General features: G+C 37.6%; 1 protein-coding gene across 4 annotated transcripts in view; it reads right to left on the bottom strand.

The window, feature by feature from the left end:
* The window catches only part of PPM1B (protein phosphatase, Mg2+/Mn2+ dependent 1B), a 96,627-nt gene that overhangs the window by 15,981 nt on the left and 59,683 nt on the right, over window positions 1-20,963 (bottom strand). For 3 of the 4 annotated variants that reach the window (XM_047851652.1, XM_047851653.1, XM_047851651.1), the window contains exons 3-5: window positions 13,642-13,759; window positions 10,488-10,599; window positions 10,042-10,099 (exon numbers count right to left, since the gene is read on the bottom strand). In XM_047851652.1, coding sequence (XP_047707608.1) covers window positions 10,042-10,099; window positions 10,488-10,599; window positions 13,642-13,759 — 288 coding nt within the window. Of the gene's footprint in view, window positions 1-7,741; window positions 9,296-10,041; window positions 10,100-10,487; window positions 10,600-13,641; window positions 13,760-20,963 lie in introns of those variants that run through there. The other variant, XM_047851654.1, reaches the window with a different exon arrangement.

Below are 20,963 nucleotides of genomic sequence, written 5' to 3'. Positions count from 1 at the left end.
GTGTCAGTAGACAAACTAGGATATCACATGTATATCATAACATATCACAGCAAAGCACTCATTTCTCTACCACGAGTAATATAGGCTAAGCACGAGAACAGTTCATTAGATACGTATCAAGTCTTACTTGTGTCAATAAAAACTTCCAATGGAAATATCAAGTCGACTTTAGCAAATTACCATTAACTAGTTTACATCTTATTCCACACTGTCATTTGAAGCCCCATCTGAAATTTACTCCGCTACTGGAATTCGACAGCAACACAAGCATTCCTAAAACTGACTTACTTATAAAAGAAAAACCAGTAATTGGCTATAATGGTTTAGTACAAAAGGAAATTAGTGTTTAAAGCAACAGGAAAGGACAGAAAAGCAGGCCATTAGAACATTAGTTTCTTCATCACTTCTGCAAAATGACAGGTAGGAGAGGAGACACAAAATGTAAAGCTATAAATTTAGACTGGATTTTGGGGAAATCTTAATGCTTCTGTGGATAAGAATTTTATTTCCTTTTTGTACTTAAATACTTCAATTAAAACATTTCTAGATAAAAATAAACGAGTTATTTTAAACATGATAATAAGATATGAATAGGAAACTACTCACTCCTTTCCTATTTTATTAAATTCTGGAAAACTTACAGGTTTCTACAATAGCAGCTGCTTAATCTCGTTAGCCGAACACGCTCTCACATCAAAGCTGATCACAGTTAAGCTGACAGTCTAAAAGGAAGAACCTTACATCATGTGCCTCCTGATGTGATGCATTAGGGAGTGTAGGGCCATGTCCTGTGTGTTCTTGCCAAACATGTTTAATACAAATCTAATAAAGCGAGTTCCCAATTTACAGGAAAACAGGGAATAGAGGACTGAGTTAAAGGACACAAGAAAACAATCATATGATCCAGAATGTAGGACATGCTATACAAAGCTGGCTCAGGCCCTTCTTTTTCAGTGGCAAGGGAAAAAAGAAAGTGGGGGCTTGGTTACAGACTCCATTAATATGCTTGACTGATACCGTAACAGCCTGATTAGACCATCGTTCAAAATAACTACTGTAACAGGCATTCTAGGGACAACTGGGAAAATCTGGAATTGGCACTAGATAATAATCTTTATCTTATTAGGTATGATAATAGTATTATGGTTATAATACTAGATTTATGGTTGGAAAGATGTCCTCATTTTTTTCTTTTTTTAAAACTAAGCCCTATGCCCAATGTAGGGCTTTAAGTCACGACCCCAAGATCAGGAGTTGAATTCTCTATCAACTGAGCCAGCCGGGCACCCAAAATGTCCTCATTTTTAAGAGCTTCATGCCAGAATATGCCAAGATGATGTCTGCAACGTACTGTTAAAAGGTTTGTGAAAGAAAGGGGAAAAAATACACACACACACACACACACACACACACACACACAAAGCCAATATGGTAAAATGTTTACAGTTGTTGAATCAAGGTAGAAGGTGTGTAGGTGTCCATTGTGATCATTTCAATTCTCCATATTTGGGAGTTTTTACCATAAACTGTTGGGAAAATCAGGGCGCCTGGCTGGCTCAGTTGGTTAAGCGTCCGACTTCGGCTCAGGTCATGATCTCAACAGTTCATGAGTTCGAGCCCCACATCGGGCTCTGTGATGACAGCTCAGAGCTTGGAGCTTGTTTTGGATTCTGTCTCTCTCTCTCTCTCAAAAATAAATAAACGTTTAAAAAAAGTTGGGAAAAAAAAACTCTAAAAAAATGGTTACTGATCTAGATGATCTGACATAAACTTTTAACCATCTCTGGAAACTGATACTCTACAATTCTGCAACAAAGAAACAAAGATATGCTGATATAACCACATAATAAATAGCAGCGCTTATTAGAAAAATGAGAGCACCTGAATGCTTTGGGGGAAAAAAAAGTGCCCTTGTGGCAAAAAGCAAGAGATGATACTGTGCATTGTGTATGTTTTATGTGTATGTATATGTCTATTATCTGTTCATTTTAGGATGTTATATGTAAAGTGCCTGGGAAGACAGGAAATACAGCAATATACAAGTGATGGTATTGGATAGTGAAGTTATAGATGCTTCATTTTCTTTGAATTCTCCAATTTTCTACCTCAAGTAGGTTAACTGTCAAATAACTTTTAATTTTTTTTTTCCTTTTTAAAAAGTTTTTATTTATTTAAGTGATCTCTACACACAACATGGGGGCTTGAAGTTACGACCCAAGGATCAAGAGTTGCGTACTCTTCCAACTGAGCCAGCCAGGTGCCCCAAATAACTTTTGCTTTTCTTAATTTGCAAAATTTACCGGGTGGAGAAAACATAATAAAATGTGCTGTTAAGATTTTTCTTATTTTTTCTCCCTTACCTTTCCTTATGTGCTAAATAAACATGTTTCCCTATATAAAGTTTCTCATTTGAATCTATTCAGGGAAGGTTACGAAGGAACAACTGGGTGAATGCTTGCTAATCATAAACTGTATTGGTCTTTAATCAAGTTTTCCAAAAGGCAATTTTCTCCTTGATAGTATATCACAAAGAACTTTCAGTAGAGGGCATAAGAATCTCCCCACCGCACCCCCCTGACCCAAAAAAACTCAACTCCCTTTTTATAAATAAATTAAATTAAATTAAAAAAAAACCAAAAAACAAAAAGCCCTTCTAGGACATTGAAACAAATTCTGAAGTGATGATCAACCCTAATTTCGTACCAGGACTGCCTGTGGAGCTTTTCAAATCATATACATACTGAAGTTTTAAGCAAATGATAATCACACTCATTGGGTTGGGGTGAGTTTTTTAAACTTTTTTTTTTTAAAGCTTTATTTATGTAAGTACTCTCTACACCCAATGTGGGGCTCAAACTCACGGCCCAAGACCAAGAGCTGCACGCTTCTAGCCCGCCAGGCGCCCCCCCCTAAAGTTCGATCACATGATATTTAGATTCACTGGGGTGGGGTGAGTTTTTTAAAGCCTGCCAGGCGATTCTGATACACAGAACCTGTGATACAGACTCTTGTTACTGGAACTTATTGATGAAAATGTTATGTTAGTTGCATTTCAATTTTGGTGGGTTCGAAAGATACAGCACCTCTTGCTCTCCAACTGACACCTGTTACTACAGCAAGTGTCTACTATGTCTCTGTGGATTCTGTAGGAGTGCTAGCTGGGGAGGAGTAGCTGCTTTCAAAAAAAAAAAAAAACCCATTAAAACCAAACTTGTAAGTTAAATTGGGATGGATTTACAACGGCTGCCATCACAGAGCCACTGAACTGAAAAGAACTTGAGCTAATGACCACATTTAAAAGTCATTTTATCTCAAGACAAATTACATTTCCCTACTGTGCTCGATAAAAGATAGATGGATGAGACCTCTTACCCAGCCATTTCATTGGACTCTTCACAATACTGTTTTGCAACTCTCTTATGGATTTTCATTAATATTAGAAAAGGAACCTACTGTTTGGCTGTACTTTTTTGGTTTTTTTTTTTTACCTGAACTCATATATACATTACATCACGATTACACATCTATTACAGCCATCAGTTCACCTTGCAACTGTTAATAAATCTTTCCAATTAGATTGTAAGCTCTCTGAGGTAAAGAGAATTTCATATTCCTTTCTGTAATTAATGTCTGTACTTGGAACTTTATGCATATCATCTCATTTAATCCTCATAGGTACCCTACCTAATAGGTACTGCAACCCTTATTTTTATAAGTGAGGAAATTTATAAGCTCAGAGAGACCGAAGTTATTTATCAGAGTGAGAATGCTAGTTAAGTGACACAGTTCAGATTGTATACAGGTATAATTAGCACCAATGTCCCCCTGCATGTTCTTTTGAATACATGATGGTAACCATTTTTGCGTAGCAAATGCCCCATATAAACGGACACTCACTAAAGAAATATTGCTTAAAATTATTGTACAAGTGGGCCACAAATTATTTCATAGTCAAGTCTACAATGCATTTCCTTGATACAGAGAGACTAATGAAATTATAGGACAAAAAAATTCCATTAGATGGGATGGTTTAAAAGTACTCTGCAAACTAAATTAAAGGCAATTATGGAGATGAGAATATAGACCTTTACCCTCTGTTTTTATTTTCAAGGTTTCACTGTCATCTAGACAAACACAGTTTAAAAGAATCAAATCTCTCATGAAAATACTGCTTTCTCCAAAATAAGACACTGGAATATAGACAGTGAACAGAAGGGGGAAATTTTTAAGCACATTTAGAAGATAAACTTTAGCTAGTATTTATTTGCAGCATTTGTTAATGCAGTTGCCATAAGCAAAATTCTTCAAACGATTAGCTAAAACAATGGAGAAGAAAGTAAAGAATAAATATTTACTGTGTTTTTGGTACAGTCCTATCCTCTGCTTCTCAGCTAAAAATAACTTTTAGAGCTAAAAATTCTCAACTATGAGTTCATGAGATAAAATTAACGACGACTAAGGAAGAATCTAATTAGCTGTTATCTGCAAGGATTATGTAAAATTTAATGAATCTGAAATCATTTTAAAGAGTCATTTAAATGATCAAGACCACACAGCTTAGAGAAGCAGTATGTCGTACCATTCTTAAAAATAGACTAAAGTTTGGCATATTTTCAAACAGTATAGATCTTCTCCATAAATATGTTCTGAGAAGTAAAAAAGAAAACAATTTACCAAAAGACTAGTACGCACACAGTCCTGAAACTGTGATATAAAAATGTAAAAGCAGCTATGTTTACTGTAACTGATCTATTTGAAATTATCAACAGAAAGGCTATATATAAAACTTAATGTGAAAACAGAATACGAAGATTCTTTTGGGCTTTTGTCTGGTCTTTCCTCCCTTCTCAAAAATTCAAATGCCTTAAAAAAGATTTTGGATTAAGACAAACAAAAATGTGTACTATTTAAAAGAAAAATAACTGATAAGATATCGCGCTTGGCTGCTTAGTTTCAAAAACTTTATGAGATATTCCTCCTCAAAACCAGAGTATCTTAAGACTATTAAACAGGAGATTCACAAAAGAATGAGGAATGATTTTTCATGGCTAGTAAAGAGATGGGGTACAGACATATATGTAATCTCTAAATATCTTAGATAACACGGAAAGGTGTAAAGACAATGGTTCTGGGAATCCCCATGCCTTAGACTGAAATTCTGGCTGTATCATTTATTTAGCTTTGCAACCTAGGCTAACTACTTCCTTTCCCTGACTCTCAGGCTCACCTCTAAAAGAAGGGTGTTGAGGATATCACCTATGACTGTATACATATCCAACAACTGGACAGCTACAAGTCTCCCCTTTGCCCTTGGAAAATCATCAACCTATATGGCTACTTGATCAGTAATATACTAATTAAAAAGCATTTTAAGTATTCTTTGAGGGAAGAACTTAACATTTTTCCATGGAAAATATAAAACTCTATACATGTACTTTCATACAAATTAGCAACCTCAGATTATTTTTTTTAAATATATGACTTAAGGATAGTCTGAAGCAAACACCTAGAAATTAATAAATAGAAATGGCTCTTATTTAGCAAGTATTTACTGAGTTCTCACCACATGCCAGGCACTGTTGTAGGTGCCGGGACTATAGCCATAAATAAATCAGATGAAGTCACAGATCTCGCAGAAATTTCTACCTCTAGTTATAAGACGCAACCTACCATTTTTTTTTTTTTAAGATTAGAACCTAAACCAATGAAATAGCTTATTTTTTAGTAATCTACATACCCAGTGTGGGCCTTGAACTCATGACCCCAAGATCAGGAGTCACATGCTCCATCTAGTGAGCCAGCCAGGCACCCCAACCTAGCATTTTGGAAGAAGAAAAAAGCCATGATCTCAGAGCCCTGCCTAAGGTAAGAACAGTTTAGAGCAAAATGCAGTTTTACTTTTTCTGGTCCTCTAGGTGATTGTTCTTTGGGGGTCACAGACGCCTTTGAGGAACTGATGAAAACTGCAGACATACTATACTTCTCGTTAAAAACTGCGTATGTACACACATAAACACATTTTCAAAAACTTTCTGGGGATTCACAGACCACCTAAGAATTCCTGCTAGACTCTTCCAAAGATTTTACTAGGTGGGAAAATGTCAATACTGCTTGCATTAAGAAGTCTTAACATACTCCAACAGGTTGAACTAAGAAACAAATTTAGTAGACAACTTCAGAAGACGCCTCTCAATAATGAACTTTCTGAATATGTTTTAAATGTTTTAATTTCTGACTTACATTCCACTGGGCCTTCTGAAATACATTATCCACAAGATTTTCTTTTCATATAAGAAAAATAAATGAATCCCTATTTCCATAAGTAATCCCCAAATTACTTATAGGCATTTACAGCCAGATAATTCTATCTCTGATATGAAGCAGACATCTTAGGATTAACTCGAATTAACTCTGACTAGCATTCTTTTTTTTTTTTTTTAATTTTTTAAATGTTTACTTATTTTTGAGAGAGAGAGAGAGAACATGAGCAGGGGAGGGGCAGAGAGAGAGGGAGACATAGAATCCGAAGCAGGTTCCAGGCTCTTAGCTGTCAGCACAGAGCCCAACATGGGGCTCGAACCCACGAGCTGTGAGATCACGACCTGAGCCGAAGTTGGACATTTAACCAACTGAGCCGCCCAGGTGTCCCCCTCATTTTTTAAAATGTCTGAACAAAATTTTTATTTTTGTTACTTAAAAAAACCCCAATTTTTATAAAATGTCCCAACTGGCTCCTCTTCTGTATTTCCAGCACTCTGCTGTCTTTCCCATTCTGTAAACTAACCTGGGCTCCTGCCACTGTACTTCGGCAACATCTTCCACACGGCACACATCTAACTAAGTTAAGAAGCACTTATATAGCACGTCTGTGCCTCACTCACTGCTACAGTAGCTTAAGAAGTAAAAACTTAAACACCTATAATGACCTATAATCATTTTTTTTCTGCTTCTTTGTGTTCTTTGATTACATTTCTGCTACTAGTGATGATGGTTCAACATTTTTCTAAGGTCATGATTATTCTGAAAGGGCAAAGTGGTATTTCCCAAAAGAGGGCTCTGGACTGCAAAAGTTACTTTTTATAGTAAACAGGGAAGTTTCTCTAATCCGCATATCTGTCTGATAATGAGTTTACGCTTATCATCTGATCTCTGCAATTATTTCGCTACTTGACTGCCAGCATCTCTTTAATCTAATGTGCACATGTTTCTAACAGATTAAAATACCAGAGATATTCCTTTGGGTCTATCATTCTTATGCTCCAAACAGATGGTGGCTCCTCTCTGTAAAATATAAAGTTCAAAAGGCCTCTCCAGGAACGCCTGGGTGGCTCAGTCAGATAAGCGTCTGACTCTTGATTTCAGCCCAGATCGTGATCTCACGGTTGCTGAGATCAAGCCTGCACTGGGCTCTGCACTGACAGCACAGAGCCTGCTTGGGATTCTTTCTCACCCCTTCCTCCCGCCCCTCTCTCAAAACAAATAAATAAACTTCGAGAAAAAAAAAAGGGGGGGGGGCACTCCAGTCTCTCCAAAAGTACTTCTGGCATCCTAAGTTCTTTTTTTTTTTTTTTCCCCAAATGGTCATTGGTTTTTGAGAGAAAGAGAGAACAAGCAGGAGAGGGACTGGGGAGGGGCAGGAGGGACAGAGGATCTGAAGTCGGCTCTGTGCTGACAGCAAAGAGCCCGATGTGGGGCTCCAACTCATGAACCATGAGATCGTGACCTGAGCCGAAGTCAGACACTCAACCAACTGAGCCAGCCAGGCGCCCCACATCCTAATTTTTTTTTTTTTTTTTTTTTTTTTTTTTTTTTTTTTTAACCACAGCAGCTCTATGCTCTGGACAAAATGAGGTCCTTTCTTTAAAGACTGGCTTATACTTTGTTCTTGCCTCTCCCGTCCACTTGAACTACCATCCTCCTCATTTCATTTGTCATTCTCATCACTCTTCAAATCCCCTCTTATCTGTAATTCGGACTTGCCAGGCAATCAGCGTACAGGTCACATGGAAATGAATCACATTCCCTATTCTGTCACTTCTTTCTATTCTTTACCAAATGATGTGAAACACTGTATTCTTTAACTGGTGTGTTTATGTGGACACGGCAAGCTGCAATGACAGGAGAGATGGAACCATGCCTCATGTTCTGTAGTCTCCCCGCTGTATCACTTCACCTCAGGGTAGACTGTCCGTGTTTCATCTGCTGAAGTTACTAGAAAGCTTATGCATCTCCTAACTTATACACAGTCATAGAATACTCATATTCAAGGCCAGTTTTTTATCCTGAGGATTTCTCTTCAGTTTCATGGCTCTGTTGTTTATTCATTCACTGTTTATTGAGCTGTGTATAAGTACTTTCTATTTTTTAAAAAAGTTTAAAACATTAACCCCAATGTTAATTTAGGGTTCTGAGGCATTTTAAAAATCGTATCTGGAGTAAAAGTAGCCAACTTTTTGAGGGACAAAGAAATTTGGCAAGGCATAATGAAACAATTTTTTTTAAGTAGGCTCCACCCCCAATGTAGGGCTTGAGCTCATGACCCTGAGATCAAGAGTCGCGTGCTCTATCTAGACTGAGCCAGCCAGGTACCCCAAAATTATTTTCTAAGATTACACACCGGGGTTACATTTTCACACACATGAAGAAACAGGAGCACTTAGACAGCTAGTAATGAATCAGTAACTACCTTTTGAGGGTTTATTTCCCCTAACCATAGTACTGGATGCTGTGTGGAACCTATAATCTAGCTGAAGAGACCAGCCTGTCTTCACTCCACCACCCACTTACGACGAACTTTTCAGTCATGGCCGCCCCAACTTCTGTCCTCATTTGTTTGATTTAGGGTTCTCAAAGGTATCACATGACATTTTTAAATTAATTTTCATAGCTTTAGATACAATTCTTAACACTCTGAGGTACCGAACACCAAAGAAAGACTCAGGACCACTGCTCTAGACCAAGATATAAATCCTGTTATTAGCAGTATACAGTGTCACTTTTATTCAACTCACTACAATGTATTAATTGTAAAATGTTCCTTTTTGCAAGGACACTTTTATTGTTCAGAAAAAAGAAACAAGAGGATTTTGCTGCACAAAAAGGAATACAGTGCAATTGAGAGGATACCAGTGGCTGACGTCTCTCTCAAGACCTGTCACCAGGAGCTGGAGACTTGGAGGGTGAGTCTATTTCTTCTCAATGAGTTTCATTACTAACTTGGGCTCCCTTAAATCTTTCAAGCATAAGTGTTAAAAATTAAGTTATTCATTTACAGACGTCCGAAAACTTCAAAACCCTACGAGAAAATACTTATTTGAATTACTGACTTTGAAATACAGGACAATTAAAAAAAAAAAAAAAGAAGGAGGAGGAGGAGGAGGAGGAGGAGGAGGGAAGAGGGGGACGAGGAGGAGGAGGAGAAGGAGGCACTGTTTTGTCTTCTGGCACTAGTACCAAGATAAAAACACTACAGAGACGCGGCTGACAGCACATCAACAGCAGTAAGGAAGGCAAAGTGACAGAGTTCTGCTCTGAGGAAGCACAGCAGAGACAGCAAAAATGGTTATCTCAGCTCGACACACATGCCTACAGCGGCAACGCTAAGGTTAGAAAGAAATTATCCTTAGGTATTCAACTGGGCACACAGGGGCACTGAGAGTCAGGTCTTTAAAAGAATAGCTCATTTTCTCTATCACTACGTTCTAGTGATGGTAGCAGCCTGCTGAAGGAGAAACTGAGATACTTCAAAGCACATTCTTTGCCTCAAGATTTAAGGGAGAGGGAGAAGGAAAGGCAGACACACAGGGAGGAAGTAAGTACAGCCCAACAAAAAGGTACTCGGTGCCCATTAAGTGGCAAGTCTATCTACAGAACAGAACTGTATCTCTACCTCCATTTCTATACATTCCCTTAAACTTTAACTGACTCCTTAACATGAGAAGTACTAATACTTTATTACAGATTTCATTATGTGAAAGTATTATATCTAGTATTTACATTATAAAATTATTTAAAATGCTTAAGAAACGAAATAAAACTTACCCCATCACTTTCTCTATGTGGATTCAGCCTACTATAAACAGCTTCAATAACATTGCGCCTAAAAAAAATGACGCTTCAGGTTTATTAAAATTGCATACAATTACTAAGCTTGAGTATTTAAAATAAGACTTCATCTGGACCGTTCTCAAAAATTAATTGCTACACTTAAACACTTGCCAAGAACATAGTTTCTATATCTCACTCAGAAACTGATCCAGCACAACCCCAAATTTGTTCTCATTTATCAAGGAAATAGGACCTTCACCTTCAAAGCACATGATAAATAATTCCCCTAAAAAAAATCTCTTTTGGATGAAATTTTAAAGTTCTTCTCTAGTAAAAGAACCGTCAACTCATTTCATTTTTAGATAACTGATATACTTCTTACCCAAAATTAATTACTAATTATAAATGAACTCAAAATTAGTTCTTTTTGTTCTACTTACTTGCCAGCAAGACCTCCCCCAGGAGGCAAATTTGGGATATTTTCTGCAGACAAGATGCGCATGACATGGGCAAGATCAGGCATTCCTTCCTCACCAGACTTCTCCATAATTTCTGCAAGTTTTTAAACAGAGTTCCTAAATTAATGTGGTAAGTCCGGATTCACAGAGTGAAACAAGGGGTACTATTTGGTAGTATCAATTTTCAAATGTAAAAAAAGCAAACATTATCTTACTATCACACGAGGAACAAAAAAAGTAATATAAAAAGTTAGGTGCATACATAAAAGCAAAAACTGAAACAAAGGAAACGTTCTATGATACAGCAATAGTGGAGAAATTTTTGGTATAAGCCGAGTGAAATGGTTTATAATCACTAAAAATGATCCCTGTTAGTACAGCTATGTGGAAAAGCATATACATCTGATCTGATTTCATATAAAAATACAAAAGTTATTAAGACTATAATTATCAAAAAAAAAAGCAGCGATGGATAAGGATTGTAAGGAAAAGGAGAAAAAATAGAAATCACTTTATAAGATTGCTTATTTTTAATCAAAGAATAGCTGACGTATTATATTCGTTTCAGGTGTACACAGTGATCCGACAATTATATACATTACTAAATGCTCGCCACGGCAAGCGCAGTCTCCATACGACGCCAGTGCAATATTACTGACTGTATTCCCTATGCTGTACTTTTCAGGCCTGTGACTTGATAACTGGAAGTTTGTAGTTCTTAATCTCCTTCACCTAGTTTGCCTATCCTTCCTCTGGCAACCACCAGTGTGCTCCTCATATCCAGGAGTCTTTCTGTTTTGTTTTCTAGATTCCACATAGAAATGAAATCATAAGGTATTTACCTTTCTCGGTCTTATTTCATTTAGCATAATACTTTCTAGGTCCATCCATGTCGTTTTATAAGGTTTTTGATACCTAAGTAGTAATGTTCCACAACAATTTAAAAAAAGGAAAATGAGTCACAGAACTTGCTGAAGCTTAGAACAAAGTAAAACATTTACATGTTCCGTTTACATTTAAAATTTATGGAAAACAGGTATTTAGTACATGATTATTTGGCCAGTATTAAGATATAAACTCCTTGGGTTTCCTGGGTGGCTCGGTTGGTTGGGCGTCCAACTTGGGCTCGGGTCATGATCTCACGGTTCACGGGTTCGAGCCCCGCACTGGGCTCTGTGCTGACAGCTCAGAGCCTGGAGCCTGCTTCGGATTCTGTGTCTCCCTCTCTCTCTGCCCCTCCCCCAGTCACACTGTCTCTTTCTCTCTCAAAAATAAATAAACATTAAAAAAATTTAAAAAGAATGATATAAACTCCTCAAAAATCAGTGCCAACTGACTTGAAGTTAACAAAAAAGCAGTATCCTCGGTGGTCACCACGCCTCACCAGGCCCTCACCATGACCTTAACTTTCACCACTCCCATTCGACTCTGCCCCTGACCCCTCTATCCCCACAGGCTCCATTCAGAGCAGCCTTCTCCTGCTTCTAGATCTTCACATGTACTTCTACGCTCTTTCTGCCAGTCCGACCAACCTATTTTGCATAGTTCACTCACACTCATTCTTCAGGTTTCAACTTCTTATGTCACTTTCTCAAATGCGTCTCTGACCCAAGCCTGGAGCAGGTACACCGCTGCACACTTCCACTGCATATGATAGTTAATGTGTCATAAGACTGCAAGCTTCTTGGAGGCAGGACTGTAATTCTCCTGCCTTATACTTGCATCTCTATAGCACAGGATTTCTCAGCCTTAGCACTACTGACATATTGGACCAGACAAAAAAAATTTTTAATGTTTATTTCTGAGAAAGAGAGAGAGAGAGAGAGAGAGAGAGAGAAGCACAAGTGGAGGAGGGGCAGAGAGAGACACACACACAGAATCCGAAGCAGGCTGCAGGCTCCAAGCTGTCGGCACCATGCCCCACAAGGGACTCGAACTCACAAACTATGAGATCATGACCTGAGACGAAGTTGGATGCTTAAGCAACTGAGCCATCCAGGAGCCCTGGACTAGACAAATTTTTGTTGTAGAGGCCGTCTGTGTACTGCAAAATGTTAAGCAACATCCTCCGCCTCTACGCCATACTAGAAGTTGGCGACACCCTCTCAGTTTGACACCAAAAAGGTCTCCAGACATTGCCATGAGAGACAGAGACAGAGACAGAGACAGAGAGAGAAGACTGGGTATGTTACAGAAAGTATATATAGAGAGAAGTCAAATGAATTATAATGTAAACAAGATGGGGAATCTAAGTAAAAGGTACTACATGTACATGGGAGCTCTCCTGATTTTTTTTCAACTCTTCTATAAATTTAAAATTACTGCAAAATAAAAGATTAAAAAAGTAAGTACAGTTGACCCTTGAATGACTCAGGTTTGAACTGCATGGGTCCATTCACGTATAGATTGTTTTCCAATACAGTACACTACTGTAAGTGTATTTTCTCCTTATGATTTTCTTAACAACACTTTCTTTCCTCTAGCTTACTTTGAATACGTGTTAGTAGACTGTCTATGTCATCAGTGAGGTTTCCAGTCAATTAAGTTTCAGGGGAGTAAAAACTTATGTGTGCATTTTTAACTTGTGGGGAGTGTTGGGGGAAGAGGTGGGGATGGTGGTGTGTTTGTACCCCCAACCCCCACGCTGATCAAGGGTCAACTGTAAAATCAATAATCTCTCACAACACCAATGCTAACTCTAATCGGGAAGATAAAAACATACGGTAATGAATTCCTATGATTAACTGGGTAGGAGGGAATTAGTATTAGTGGAATTATAGCACTTGATGTTCATGATAACCCTGGAGGCAAATTTCACTGGACTCCTCCACTAAAAGTATAACAAAGGAAAGGGACAATAAAATAGCAAGGTTTAACAGTATTTTCGAATTTTTCTCCTTGAGGGTATCATAGGCCTCTCTCTTTTCCCTGCCAATCAATTCCCACTCACTGGTCCAAGATGTGACAGTAAATCTCAGACAGACAGATGCCTGTTTTTTAAGGCCTTGTTTAGAAATACTTAGTCATTTTTTCCCAATTAAAAAAAAAACTACTTGATAAACAAGAAGAATACTTTTCCTTTCCTTCTTAAAAAAAAAAAAAAAAAAAAAAAAAAAAAAGCACCTTTCTTACTTACCTTCAACCCGTGATTCCAAGTGCTTATCCAGCTCTGAATCTTTTCTCACCGCTTCATCTGAGACCTTGGGAGCATTTGAAAAGCAAACTAGTACAATACTCATGTTATCTCGACTTCCCTGTATATTCAAGAAAGAAAAAGAAAGAATTATATTTCTACAGTCCAGCAACTTCCTATTATTTAATTCAAAACAGAGTTAATTACATTAAGCAATTATAGTTTATTTAAATCACCAGAATGCACACACTCAACACATTCATTTCCATTCCAAAGAACTATTTGAAGCATTCCCTGAAGAAACAAGATCTCTAGATAGGGGTAGATCTGTAATTATTTTATGACTTTTAATTCTGTGTACCTATTCTTACCCACCAACACTCCACAAATGAGGAAATGAGGAAATGCATCTTTATGTGCATTACATCTTCTAAACTCTGTTTCCCACTCAAGACTACATATTCCCAAAGTGGCTCAAGCCCAAAACACATCTTCCCAAACAAGTGTGTAATTTTCACCTAATTAACCTGCATTAGAGCAATGCTAGCAAAACGCCACTGAATTTGACACAGCTGAAAATTACTGATCATTAGGATACTCAAGAGACTATACTGAACAATTAAGCAGAGAAGAAAACAGATTATAAACCATTCCGAGGATAGCAAACAATGGAATGTAACTGGATGGCTGAGATACTATACAGTCAGATATAAGAACTTTTGAAGAAAAGCCATCATGTTGTTAAACAGAATCACAAACAGGGTCAGAGTCTGCAGAGGGGAGCTAAAACCGCTAACTTAAGGACAAATTTTACTGCTGCCTTGTTAATCACACTATCACGTACAAACGATCTATATTTAAAAAGTAGACTATTACCATAAGATTATGAAGAATGAATTTAAAACTTTCTCATTACTTTTCCTATAGATATATTACTTTAACTGAGTTTCTTAGAACAGGATAAAACAGTGCTTGGGTCACCTGGATGGCTCACTCGGTTAAGCATGCAACTCTTGATTTTGGCTCAGGTCACGATCCCAGGGTCGTGGGATCGAGCCCCATATGTGGCTCCACTCTGAGTGTGGAGCCTGCTTAAGCTTCTCTCTCTCTCTCCCCAGCTCACGTGCTCTTACTCTCTTAAAAAAAGGGGGGCGGGGCGGTACCTGGGTGGCTCAGTAGGTTAAGCATTCGATTTCAGCTCAGGTCATAATCTTGCGGTTCACGAGTTCCAGCCCTGCATCAGACTCGGTGCTGACAGTTCAGAACCTAGAGCCTGTTTTGGATTCTGTGTCTCCCTCTCTCTCTCTGCCCCTACCCAGCTCACGCTCTCTCCCTTCCTCTACCAAAAATAAACATTTTTTAAAAATAAAGAAAAAAAAAGAATAAAACTTCTTGAAATAGTGACTTTTCAACCCACGCCCCCTCCCCCCCTTATGGTTTCTATTTATGATTCTAAACAAACTAAATCAATGTAGGTGGTAGGCTATTTTGTCTGATGGTGCCCTTTGCCAACTCAAGTGAAAAAAGCCTAGGCCACATCCATTCTAGTCTTTTCATTCAGTATGGCCAGAATCTAGGCAGGCACTGTTTGTTCAGACTTGTTACTTTTTTGGAACCCACATGACACAGCCAAAAAGACAGAAAGATCTTGCAAAATGTGAAGGCAATGGAGGCCAGGCCTTAAGAAGGCTTCAAAATAAATAACTTTTCACAGACTTGCATGCTTTAGTAGGAAGAAACATCAAGAGTATATAACCAGATTCTCTGTATCTGGGAGGGGGAAAAAAAAAAAAAAATCAAGATTTCCAAAAAATCAGGATTGGTCCAAACTAATTTCGTTCTTTAATGAAACCCACCAAGACTTTCGCAATGACTTAATATAAGAAATACTACAATGGCTGTAGAATATATATACACATCCACACATAAACACACCATGGTTCCAAACAGCTCCCCCCTCCCACCCAAAAAAAGAGTCAACACATTCTACAGGATTTATCATGTAAGTTCAGGTCAGGAAAAGCTTTATACCATAGACATTCAAGACACACACACACACACACACACACACACACACACACACACACACACAATTTCCATTAGGTTTTTATGTTATAAAAATTAAATCCTACCAATTGGAAAATTAACTGAAAGATAGTTTAAGGAAGTTTAAATATCAAAAAATAAAGGAAATAATTTACATTTACACCTAAGCATGTGTGATTTCAAGGATGCTTCTTCTATTTCTACACAAAGATGACTTTCCCCTAAGTACAACGTATGAGTGTGTTTCAGTAATTTTTATACAGCAACTTAAAAAGATGTTTTTCCCTTTATGCCTCCTCAGTTTTCTAGAGATAAACTATCCTTACATAATCAGTATAAATTTTTCATTAAGTTCAGAAATGAAACATGATAAAAACAAAACAAATCCAGCTTGGTGAACTGAAGCAATTAGCCAGATATTTAAAACTGATCATTTCAGTGCCTCTTCTTTTTATTTTTTGACGACAGCACAGCAGTACCACTCTAAGGAATTAGACCACTAACGGATAGTTCTAGGTCAAAGCAGCCAGCATCCCTGCCATATGTAAGGGCATTTAAATGGAAACAGAAAATAATCCGATGTGGTTAAATTTTAAACTGAATGCTGCCCGGTTATAAAGAAGTGTCCTGGATCAAGTGTTAACATGGCATATGAAAGTAAGTTGTGAACAGAATACCATTGCCAAGGTTAGTAGTAAATGAGTATCTGATAAGTAAACCATCAGTATTCCTCATTTTTTTAACCATTTTTTTTCAGCCTGGTACTGTGCTTATCTTACTTACATGTTCAAACACCAGCCAAACTTCAAAAATAGACCAAATTTTCACCTATCCATGAGAGATGGAGTCTATGATTACTTCAAGAACACTCCCTTCCACCATCACCTTATTCCCTGAACCTGTATTTCCTTCACCTCCCTGTTTCACAACCATCATCTACAGAATTAAAATTTATTGAGGTCTATAAACCACAGAACTATTCAGGCACTTACCAAGAGCTTTACCCTCAACAACTCCACAAAGATATTATCATTCACCGCTATCTTATAAGATGTAGAAACTGCAACTTCACCCGAATTCATTCTATGTGGTGCGGTATAACTTAAAACCCAGCTGTCTGGCTCCAAAGCCTATGTTCTAATACTAAACCCATGGTTCTCAAATGGTGCACCAAGAAGCCCCAGGGTGCTGTGATGTACTCAAAGAGATATTAAAAATAAGGGGAAATACAGTGATACTCCACATCTGTGGACACCCACAATCTACCGTGAAGTAATTCACAGTTTTAACATTAGATAATGCGATATTCCTCTCAATGACATCCTATCTTTTCATAGCCAGGGTTTTAAGAGTTGGTGTGATAAAAAGCAAGCCCCATTGGGGCGCCTGGGTGGCGCAGTCGGTTAAGCGTCCGACTTCAGCCAGGTCATGATCTCGCGGTCCGTGAGTCCGAGCCCCGCGTCAGGCTCTGGGCTGATGGCTCGGAGCCTGGAGCCTGTTTCTGATTCTGTGTCTCCCTCTCTCTCTGCCCCTCGCCCGTTCATGCTCTGCCTCTCTCTGTCCCAAAAATAAATCAAAAACGTTGGAAAAAAAAAAAAAAAAAAGCAAGCCCCATTAAAAAAAAAAAATCAATGTAATGTGATACAGGCAATGAAGATGGCCGTGCCCAATAATTATGTTTGAGAAGTTGTGCAGTGACCAACAGGTACACATATCTCATTAATGTATAAAAGTAGTTTCTTAAAGAATGAAATAAAGTATTTTTTCAATGTATGTGTATTATTTTGTTAAGACATATATACTCATTAAGTTTGCATCTCACTACATAAACACTTGTATCTGTTAAATATTACTATGGCTAAGTAGCACTGTGAAAAAATTACTAAGACACTCCGGCAACATGGGACCAAGAAAGTTTGGGAATCACTACACTACAGACTATACTTTTACATTCAGTCCTTCCCTTCCACGCCCCAAAATACACAACCACACTCCATTCTAACACGATCCAGGTCTACCTTTGCATTATTTAGAATTATATTTTCTGAAAACTATAATGGAAAAACTCCTGAGTTTAGAGCTGAACAGTTATTTTGGGGGATACACAAGTGCATTTTCCGTATTGGACTACTAATCTGGAATGATGCTGCCTTTGGAAAATAAGTCATTAACTTATCTCAATTTTATCCAACTATCAAGTACTATCTCATGTTTTAAAATAAATAAGCTTGGGTGGTTCCGTTGGTTAAGCATCCAGCTCTTGATTTCTGCTCAGGTCATGATCTTACAGTGTATGAGTTCCAGCCCCACATCAGGCTCCATGCAACAGTGTGGAGCCTGTTGAGGATTCTCTCTCTCCTCCTCTCTCTCTGCCCCTCCCGTGCATGCTCTCTCTCTCAAAAATAAATAAAAATAAAACTTAAAAGAAAAAAAAGCAAAATAAAATAAATGAGCTTCTGATAAGTAGCATATAAACTGAATTTAGGAATATCAAATAGTATTTTTTTTTCAAATAGTATTTTAAAAGAAAAATAAAAGAACAATTTAAAGGAACACTGAGTTTTACAATTTAAGAAAAATGAAGCAGGTGGCAAAGTAACATGCATAATATGATCCATTTCTGTAAACAGTAAAAAACAAACCAACCCTCCGCCTATTTTTATACTCCTGTATGTTTGTATAATAAACACAGAATTATTTGGAAGAATATATATGGTTGCTTAAGGGGGGTGAGATTTTTTAAAAGGACATCAAGATGAGTAACTTTACTTAAAACATCTTCGTATTTGTTTGCAAATGTTATTCATCTTGTACTTAGTGTTATCCTTCAGGAAAAATTTTTCATGAAACCCTCTGAGAAATATTGGCAATAAACACACCAAACTTGAGTCCGGAAACGTGAATTCTACTCTTGGCTTCAACACTCACCAAAACAGGACTTACAGCTATCTTTTAATGTCAAACCTCCATTTCCTTAATTGCAAATTGGAAATAGATTTTTATTTTGTTCACCTCAGAAGGTTACTAGGAGGATAAATAAGGGTTACTTATAAGTTATGAAAGGCTATGCAAACAGCCGCTATGTTTTCTATGCAACCTGAAATTAACATAAATACCATGGATGCCAGCACTGGCAATAAAATGGGAAGGGTGCTTTCTTAGGGACTATTCTCTCCTACAGTTAAATATCTTAAAGAGAGTAATGCCTGACCAGAGTCATCCAACACTTACAGCTTCATATTGCTAAGTGGCAATCCTGAAAAAAAGATTATCATTAGCAATAATAATGCTAACTACCTTTCATGGTTGTGAAAATTAAATGCGTTAAAATACCTGTAAAGTGCTTAGAATAGCGTTTGCTCATAAAAAGCAGTAATTTACTGATGCTATTGTGATTACGATGATTATCACAATTTCCCAAGATTTCATGAGTTAACACATAAAAGTGCTTGTAAACTATTACGGCATGACAAGTGTTAGAAAATATTAACACATCATTTAAATCTATTATCACGAAAACTTCAATACTTAAAAACTGTGTCTATTCTCCCTTTCTCCTCTTGAAGTAGCTCTCACTTACTGAGCAATCACTAAGTGCCAAGCACAAGGCTAAAGTGCTTTCCACGGAATCTAAAATTTTGTATTCAATCTTTCAGACTAAGTTCAAAGTAATCATATTCTATTTTAATCATATATTTTTTTTAATTTTTTTAATGTTTATTTTTGAGAGACAGAGTACGAGCAAGGGAGGGGCAGAGAGAAAGGGAGACATAGAATCCCAAGCAGGCTCCAGGCTCCGAGCTGTCAGCACAGAGCATGATGCAGAGCTCAAACCCACAAACCACAAGATCATGACCTGAGCCGAAGTCAAAGGCTTACCCGACTGAGCCACCCGGGCGCCCCTACTCACATTATTTTAATTTTTTTAATGTTTTTTTTTTTATGTTGTATTTATTTTTGAGAGAGACAGAGAGAGAGTATGAGGGGCAGAGAGAGAGGGAGACACAGAACCTGAAGCAGGCTCCAGTCTCCGAGCTGTGAGCACAGAGCCAGATGCGGGGCTCGAACTCACAAAACCGTGAGACCACGACCTGAGCAGAAGTCGGACGCTTACCCAACTGAGCCACTCAGGTGCCCCTAATGTTTATTTATTTTTGATGTGAGGATGGCAGGAGCAGAGGATCCGAAGCAGGCTCTGTATTGACAGCAGAGAGCGCCATGTGGGGCTTGAACTCACAAACCATGAGATCATGACCTGAGCCAAAGTTGGACGTTTAACTGACTGAGCCACCCAGGCGTCCATGTTTTTATAATATTGCTAACCCTTAGTTTTACAATACAAATGAGTGAAATGACAAAATTATGGAGTTAGAAAAACAGAAATGGATAAGATGTTTAATATTTAATTCCATTAAGTAACATGCAAGGTTCAAAACATTCATAAGTCTGTAATCTTTCAACATAAAAGTTAATTAAGCTTCTCAAAACTGATTTCAATTTGAATGCAGCTTCATTCAAAGGAACTATGATGGTCAACTTCCACTAAAACTGAATGAATCATGTGTTCCAACCTTTTGCCCCATTACTATAGTAATTTATCATTTCTGAGATTCTAGGAATTCACAATGTTTAATGCCATCAACAGGAATATTTAATCACTTTAAACTGATAAAAGCTATCAAGCGAAGATATGAAGATATGCTACCAGAATCCTTTCAACTCCATTCTGAAGGGTCGAGTCAAAATTCCTGAAAACTAGCATCCTTTCTACAGAAGGGAGAGTGCAGTTTATCCACAACACAAACTTCTTTTTTACTCCAAATTACAGACCTACTAGATTTTGGCTATTCCCTTCAAAACTACATGCCATTCTTTCAACAAAATGCTATGCAACCATGACAAATGATTTAGACTGACACCTACAGACATGGCAATCTCTCTACAGCATATTGTTGAATGAAAAAGCATATTGTAGAATAACAAGTATAATGATCTCATTTTAATAAAAATACACACATTCACAGGCAGGCAAAAAAAAGACAAGATACATACCACAATAATGAATGTAGCCAAGTTAGGTGAGAGGCAAAATTTTTGAGTGTTTATATGTTCTGGATTATCTGGAATTTTTTTCAATAGCCAAGTAAATACTAGTTTGATAATCAGGGAAAATTCTGTTTTCATCTGCTGGTCAGGCCAAAAAACACCTGCTTGCTTTTGTCTCAAAAAGCTGCAGGTCAGAATCTCTCTATTTAGAGTCCAAGGAGAAGGCATTTTTT

The sequence above is a fragment of the Prionailurus viverrinus genome, chromosome A3 (genome assembly GCF_022837055.1).
Source record: "Prionailurus viverrinus isolate Anna chromosome A3, UM_Priviv_1.0, whole genome shotgun sequence".
Taxonomy (NCBI): Eukaryota; Metazoa; Chordata; class Mammalia; order Carnivora; family Felidae; genus Prionailurus; species Prionailurus viverrinus.
This window is presented reverse-complemented; position numbering and strand designations above follow the sequence as displayed.